Source organism: Pristiophorus japonicus, chromosome 18, assembly GCF_044704955.1.
Source record: "Pristiophorus japonicus isolate sPriJap1 chromosome 18, sPriJap1.hap1, whole genome shotgun sequence".
NCBI classification, from domain to species: Eukaryota; Metazoa; Chordata; class Chondrichthyes; family Pristiophoridae; genus Pristiophorus; species Pristiophorus japonicus.
The window spans coordinates 91,097,691-91,105,688 of NC_091994.1; the positions used below are offsets into that span (position 1 = coordinate 91,097,691).

General features: G+C 53.0%; 1 protein-coding gene across 1 annotated transcript in view; it reads left to right on the forward strand.

Annotated features, from left to right (window-relative positions):
• The first annotated feature begins 250 nt into the window (after nt 1-250).
• sdf4 (stromal cell derived factor 4) overlaps nt 251-7,998 on the forward strand; it is an 88,094-nt gene continuing 80,346 nt past the window's right edge. The window contains exon 1 of the mRNA XM_070860333.1: nt 251-916. Within this exon, the coding sequence (XP_070716434.1) occupies nt 606-916 (311 nt within the window). The 5' untranslated portion in view covers nt 251-605. The remainder of the gene's footprint in view (nt 917-7,998) is intronic.

Below are 7,998 nucleotides of genomic sequence, written 5' to 3' on the forward strand. Positions count from 1 at the left end.
CAACTACTTTCTGTGGTAGACAATGATTGACTTTGTGTTCTAAGAGTGAGGTTCGTTTTGATGGTTATCACATCCTGTGATTAAACTGGTAACCGAGCAGTGTCCTGGCTGGAGCCCAACCCAGGCAGTTCCCAGAAGTTGCTGGCTGTGTAAAGCTTGGCTTGGGAGCAGTCAGCCCCTCCGCAAGCCTGGTAAACGCAGAGTGCTGGAAAGTCAAGTCATCCACGCTAGGGAGAGCTAGAGAGGCCCAGCAGGCACTTCCTCACTCGCTGAAGTCAGTCGCTGTGGTGCGTGTTGTTTTAATCGCTTTGGGGGGCCGCTTCCTGTTCCTAGTCCTTTTGTAGCCGGACTCGTTCTTCGGGTTTCCACGTAACAAGGCTGAAATATCTGGGACAGCCACGTGTACAGAGCCTTGGGCAGTGGGGACAACAGCAACACTTCTCACCCCCACCCCACCCACCCAGCAATCTGCCCATGTATCAGCCGAGGGCGATGTGACTGGCGCTGGGACACCACGCAGTTTGTGGCAGCGCCTTTGGATGTTGACTTGTGCTGCGCTGGGCTTCTCGCTGCGTCCGCCCTCGCCTCCCCGCACTCGCTGAACGATGAACTCGGTGCGCTCCGTGCTGTGCAGCGTCGCCAGCCTGTACCTGGGCTGCTTCTGTGTCTTCTTGCTGGTCGATGTGTACGCCCGACCCACCAACAACTCGACCCCGAAGAAGGACAAGTCCGCCCTCGGCAAGGACGAGAACGAGATCCAGCCCCCCAACCACCTGAACGGCCTCAAGCTGGAGAAGGGGGGCCTCTTGAACAAGGACTTTCACCAGGAGGTCTTCCTGGGCAAAGACATGGAGGAGTTCGAGGAGGACTCGGAGCCCATGAGAAACAGAAAGAAACTCATTGACATATTTGAGAAGTGAGTAATAGGCATAATGTGTAATTTGGAGAGGGTTACAGATGTGCCAGCAGTGCTGATTGTAGCTTTGGACTATTTCCCCAAACTTTTCAAGCCTTTGAATATCCAGTACTGATGCACCGTGCTGAACATTACCCCAGTGGCTAGATATTATATCTAGGAATGTGGATATTGGCCTCTGGCAAAAGAACCAGAGGAGCGACATGGGAAAATACATTTTTGTACAATGAGTGGTTTGGTTTTGGAAAGCATTGCCTGATGGGGTGGTGGATACTGATTCAATAATAGCCTTCAAAAGGCAATGAGCTAAATAGTTGAATGTGAAAATCCTGCAGGGACATGGGGGAGTGGGATTAATGGGATTGTTCCTCTAAAGAGTGGCGCAGACTCGATGGGCCCCTTTCTGTGCTGTACTATTCTATGTTTTATGACAACATCCTGTATTTACATAGTGCCTGTGCGTTGCATTGGTGATTATTTTCCAACAGTCTATCGACTCTGGATCAGTTCCTATGGACTGGAGGGGAGCTAATGTAACACCATTTTTTTTAAAAAGGAGGGAGAGAGAAAACGGGTAATTATAGATCGGTTAGCCTGACATCAGTAGTAGAGAAAATGTTGGAATCAACTATTAAAGATGAAATAGCAGCGCATTTGGAAAGCGGTGACAGGACCGGTCCAAGTCAGCATGGATTTATGAAAGGGAAATCATGCTTGACCGATCTTCTGGAATTTTTTGAGGATGTTAGTAGAGTGGACAAGGGAGAACCAATGGATGTGGTGTATTTGGACTTTCAAAAGGGCTTTGACAAGGTCCCACACAAGCGATTGGTGTGCAAAATCAAAGCACGTGGTATTGGGGGTAATGTACTGGCGTGGATAGAAAATTGGTTGGCAGGCAGGAAGCAGAGAGTAGGGATAAACGGGTCCTTTTCGGAATGGGAGGCAGTGACTAGTGGAGTACTGCAGGGCTCAGTGCTGGGACACCAGCTCTTCACAATATACATTAATGATTTGGATGAAGGAATTGAGTATAATATCTCCAAGTTTGCAGATGACACTAAACTGGGTGGCGGTGTGAGCTGTGAGGAGGATGCTAAGAGGCTGGAGGGTGATTTGGACAGGTTAGGTAAGTGAGCAGATTCATGGCAGATGCAGTATAATGTGGATAAATGTGAGGTTATCCACTTTGGGGGCAAAAACACGAAGGCAGAATATTATCTGAATGGCGGCAGATTAGGAAAAGGGGAGGTGCAACGAGACCTGGGTGTCATGGTTCATCAGTCATTGAAAGTTGGCATGCAGGTACAGCAGGCGGTGAAGAAGGCAAATGGCATGTTGGCCTTCATAGCTAGGGGATTTGAGTATAGGAGCAAGGAGGTCTTACTGCAATTGTACAGGGCCTTGGTGAGGCCTCACCTGGAATATTGTGTTCAGTTTTGGTCTCCTTATCTGAGGAAAGACGTTCTTGCTATTGAGGGAGTGCAGCGAAGGTTCACCAGACTGATTCCAGGGCTGGCTGGATTGACAGATGGGGAGAGACAGGATCAACTGGGCCTTTATACACTGGAGTTTAGAAGGATGAGAGGGGATCTCATAGAAACGTATAAGATTCTAACGGGACGGGACAGGTTAGATGCGGGAAGAATGTTCCCGATGTTGGGGAGGTCCAGAACCAGGGGACACAGTCTTAGGATAAGGGGTAAGCCATTTAGGACTGAGATGAGGAGAAACTTCTTCACTCAGCGAGTTGTTAACCTGTGGAATTCCCTACCGCAGAGAGTCGTTGATGCCAGTTCATAGGATATATTCAAGATGGAGTTAGATGTGACCCTTAAGGGATCAAGGGGTATGTAGAGAAAGCGGGAAAGGGGTACTGAGGTGAATGATCAGCCATGATCATGTTGAATGGTGGTGCAGGCTCGAAGGGCCGAATGGCCTACTCCTGCACCCATTTTCTATGTAGCCACGGCATTTATGCGGCTGGTCCAGTTAAGTTTCTGGTGAATGGTGAGCCCCCCTCCCCCGCCAGGATTAATGGTGGGAGATTCGGCGATGGTAACACCATTGATGGTCATGGGGAGGTGGTTAGACGTTCTCTTGTTGGCGATGGTCATTGCCTGCACTTGTGTGGCGCGAATGTTACTTGCCACGTTCCAGCCCAAACCTGGATGTTGTCCAGGCTTTGTTCCATGCGGGCAAAGACTGCGTCATTATTTGGGGAGTTGCGAATGGAACTGAACACGGTGCAATCATCAGCGAGCGTTCTTCCCTGACCTTTATGATGGAGGAAAAGTCATTGATGAAGCAGCTGGAGATGGTTGGGCCTAGGACACTGCTGTTGTATTTATATATTGTCTTTTAGTGTAGAAAAGCAGAGGCGTATCAGAAAACTAGGCGTCAATCCAAAAAAGAGAAATTCTGACCAAAAGCTAGCTCGGTCAAAGTGATGAATTTAAGGACGGCATATAAGGAGAAGAGGCATTGGAGTTTAGGGAGGGTATTCCAGAGTGTGAGGCCTAGTTGACTGAAGACATGGCAGCCAACGTTGTGGTGAAAAGAGGGAGGCAGGGACATGTGCCCAGAGTTACAGGGGTGAAGATTTTTTGGGGGGGTTACTGGTTGTGGGGCAGTCGCAGGTTACAAAGATAGGGAGGGGCAAGGCCATGAAGGACTTTAAACATGAAGATGAGAATTTTAAATTGAAGGCTTTGGGGGACCGAGAGCCAGTATACATCAGCGTGGACAGGGGTGATGGTAAGTGGGACTTGGTGTAGGATAGGATACGGGCAGCAGAGTTTTGGATGAGCTGACATTTATAGAAGTTGGAAGATAGGAGGCCGGCCAGGAGAGCGTTGGAACAGTCGAGTCTGGAGGTGACAGAAGCTTGGAGGAGAGATTTAGCGGCAGAGGGAGGCGATGTAACAGAGGTGGAATTGGGCAATCTATGACCAAGACCCTATCCTGGGCTGGCAGCTCTTTCCTGAGCTCCTTTGCTCTGCAACCGTATCTATAGTACGCTGCTTAAATCCTGTCTCTCTCTGACCAAGCTTTTAATCACCTGTCCTAATGTCGTCTCCTCTGGCTCGGTGTCCAGGTTTAGGCTGATTCTCCTCCTGTGAAGCGCCCTGGGACGTTTTGCTGCATTAAAGGTGCTATATAAATGCACGTTTTTGTTATGGAGTCAAAAGCGCAGCTCGGGGTCGAATAGGATACCGAGCCAGTTCAGCCTGAAACACCGGTCAGGGAGAGGGATGGAATAGAGAATAAAATAAGTAATTTGGTTAAATTAGGTGTACAGAGCAATCTTGCCTGTATAGAGAACTGTAGAATTATCTGGTCAGCATTTGGGAACGATAAATTGCATTTATATAGCACCTTTTAAAGTAGTTAAATATCACGCGGTGCTTCACAGGAGCATTATCCAAGCTTGATCAGGAAATATTAGGACAGGTGACCAAAAGTTTGGTCAAAGAGGTAAGTTTTAAAGGAGGAAAGGCGGGGAGGTTTAGGGAGGGAATTCCAGAGTGTCATCATGGGTAGTCCCTCGAAATCAAGGAAGACTTGCTAAAAGTAAGTTCTTGGGTGACTGTACAGTCCAATACGGGAATTACAGTCTCTGTCACAGGTGGGACAGACAGTGGTTGAAGGAAAGGGTGGGTGGGGAGTCTGGTTTGCCGCACGCTCCTTCCGCTGCCTGCGCTTGATTTCTGCATGCTCTCGGCGACGAGACTCGAGGTGCTCAGCGCCCTCCCGGATGCTCTTCCTCCACTTGGGGCGGTCTTTGGCCAGGGACTCCCAGGTGCCAATGGGGATGTTGCATTTTATCAAGAAGGCTTTGAGGGGTGTCCTTGAAACGTTTGCTCTGCCCACCTGGGGCTCGCGGGGTAGGGGTAGGGGTAGGAGTGTAGGGGTTAGGCAGCTGAAGGCACGGCCATCAACGTCGGAGCACTGAAAATTTTAGATGCACAAGAGGCCAGGATTGGTGGAACGCAGAGATCTCTGGGTGGGTTAGGGCTGCAGAAGGTTAGAGATAGGGAGGGGCAAGGTTCTGATGACTGTGCACAATGTTAACTTTAGAAATGCCTGCTGATGGCAAACTGATCTAACCGTTTTTGTGATTGAGCCCTTCAACTGGTTTCTTTTTGTGAGGCTCCGCCCTGCCCCACCCCTCATTTGCATACTAGTGAAATAGTTTGCCTATCCCGATTTCTCCTTGTGTGGCTCTGTGTAGGTGCTTGTCCGATTCTACACCCGTGAAGCACCTTGGGACGTTTTACTACGTTCAAGGCGCTATATTATTGTTGTTGTTGGAACTGGTTCCTTTACATTTGATTTCTGGCAGCTTGGTGGCTGTGGAGAACACCGAACCCAGTCCGTTGTGCCAACGGCCACATCTTTGCGAATACATTTTAGTTGAAAATCAAAGGGAAACCGCATGCCGCAGACTGCTGGCTTTCTCCCAGGTCCTCACCTCTCTCTTTTTAATGTAAATTTATTCTGAGGAGATAGTCCTGTCCCCCTCGCTGTATGTCTGTAACAGGAATGTTGTAGCTTGCAATCTTCAAAATGAAACTGGGCAATTATTAATCAGATTTCCGAGCAAGAACTTCCGCGTGGCTCGCTTGCAGCCTTCTTTCGGATTCATTGCCCGGCATGTGAATGGTGTGGCAGGCAGTGTTCCAGTATGTGGGAGTCTGTGGACTGCCACAGCTGCAGGAAATGGCTCAGCCTTGAGTCACTCCGGCTCAGTCTATGAGCTGGAGTGCGAGTTCGAGACTCTCCGACAAATAAGGGAAGGGGAGGACATTCTGGATCGTTTTCTCCCGAGAACCATCCACACCTCCACAGGAAAGCACAGGGGCAAGAAGGGGAGACTGCACCTGTCAGTCGGCAGGGCTGAGGGCACCGAGGGGAGGTTGAGAAGGACGTCCTGTCCCGACGGGTGCACTGTACCAGCGAGGTTAAGGATGAAGGCTGCAGGGCGGGTGGCCAGACTGCTGACCTTGGCACCGTGGAGCAGGAGGCAGTCCGGGGGCGGGAAGGGCAGATTAGGAAAGTTGTAATCCATGGGGATTTGTTAATTAGGGGGATGGATAACGTCCTCTGCAGTCGTGACTGAGAGTCCAAGAGGGTGTTTTGAATGGTCATCATCATCATCATCATCATCATCATCGGCAGTCCCTCGAAATCGAAAAGTGAATTCTCAGGTGACTGTACAGTTCAATATGGCAATTACAGTCTCTGCCACAGGTGGGACAGACAATGGTTGAACGACGAGAGAGTCGAGAGGTTATGGGAGCAGGCTCCGAAGTGGAGCCAAGATCAGATCAGCCATGATCTTATTAAATGGCGGAGCAGACTCGAGGGGCCAAATGGCCGACTCCTGCTCCTATTTATGATGTTCTTATGTTTTTACGTGTGTTGCAAGGGTAAAGGACATCTCTGAGCAACTGGAGAGGAATTTGGAGAGAGACGATCCCGTTGTCATGGTCCCATGTCCCGACCAATAACACGGGGAAGGAAAGGGAGGAGGTCCGACTAAGGGAATATCAGAACTAAATTTGAAAAGACGCAGGACTTGGCAGGTGGTAATCTCGGGATTACTTACCTGAGCCATGTGCTAATTGGCCGAGGGATAGACGGGTCAGGAAGGGGAAAGTGTGGCTGAAAGAGTGGTGTGGGAAGGAGGGGCTGCATTTTATGTGGCAGGAAGGAGCTATACTGTTGGAATGGGCTTCCCCTGAACTGCAAAGGGAGAAGAGTCTGAGTGGTGAGGATAACTCGGGCTATGGATAAAACTTTCAACCAGTAAGATGAAGGGAGAGAATTGGCGATGATAAAATAAATAGATGAGGGTAAAGGTCATAACAAGGTAAAGAAATGGAGCTAACAACCGGTCAGGGAACAGATACAGTTATAGAATGTAAGTATAAAGGGGTTTGTGTGTGGGGGGAGGGGGAGGGGAGGGAGTTGTGCATGGGGGGGGGGGGGTTGTGCGTGGGAGGAGGGGGAGGGGGGGTTGTGCGTGGGGGGAGGGGGGTTGTGGGGGGAGGGGGAGGGGGGTTGTGCGTGGGGGGAGGGGGAGGGGGTTTGTGCGTGGGGGGAGGGGGTTTGTGCGTGGGGGGAGGGGGGTTGTGCGTGGGGGAGGGGGGGGGTGTGCGTGGGGGAGGGGGGGGTTGTGCGTGGGGGGAAGGGGGGCTGTGCGTAGGGGGAGGGGGGGTTGAGCGTGGGGAGAGGGGGGGTTGTGGGAGGGAGCGGGGGGGGGTTGTGGGAGGGGGAGGGGGGTTGTGGGAGGGGGGGTTGTGCGTGGGGGGAGGGAGAGTGGGGGTTGTGGGAGGGGGAGGGGGGTTGTGGGAGGGGGGGTTGTGCGTGGGGGGAGGGAGAGTGGGGGTTGTGGGGGGGAGGGGGAGGGGGTTGTGAGGGCGGGGTTGTGGGGAGGGGGAGGGGGGGTTGTGGGGTGGGGGGAGGGGGAGGGGGGTTGTGCGTGGGGGGAGGGGGAGGGGGGTTGTGCGTGGGGGGAGGGGGAGTGGGGTTGTGCGTGGGGGAAGGGGGGGGGAGGGGGGTTGTGGGGAGGAGGAGGGGGGTTGTGGGGAGGGGGGTTGTGGGGAGGGGGGTTGTGGGGAGGGGGGTTGTGGGGAGGAGGAGGGGGGTTGTGCGTGGGGGGAGGGGGAGGGGGGTTGTGCGTGGGGGGAGGGGGAGGGGGGTTGTGCGTGGGGGGAGGGGGAGGGGGGTTGTGCGTGGGGGGAGGGGGAGTGGGGTTGTGCGTGGGGGAAGGGGAGGGTTGTGCGTGGGGGGAGGGGGAGGGTTGTGCGTGGGGGGAGGGGGAGGGGGAGGGTTGTGCGTGGGGGGAGGGGGAGGGTTGTGCGTGGGGGGAGGGGAGGGTTGTGCGTGGGGGAAGGGGGGAGGGTTGTGCATGGGGGAGAGGGAGGGGGGTTGTGGGGAGGAGGAGGAGGGGGGTTGTGCGTGGGGGGAGGGGGAGGGTTGTGCGTGGGGGGAGGGGGAGGGGGAGGGTTGTGCGTGGGGGGAGGGGGAGGGGGAGGGTTGTGCGTGGGGGGAGGGGGAGGGGGAGGGTTGTGCGT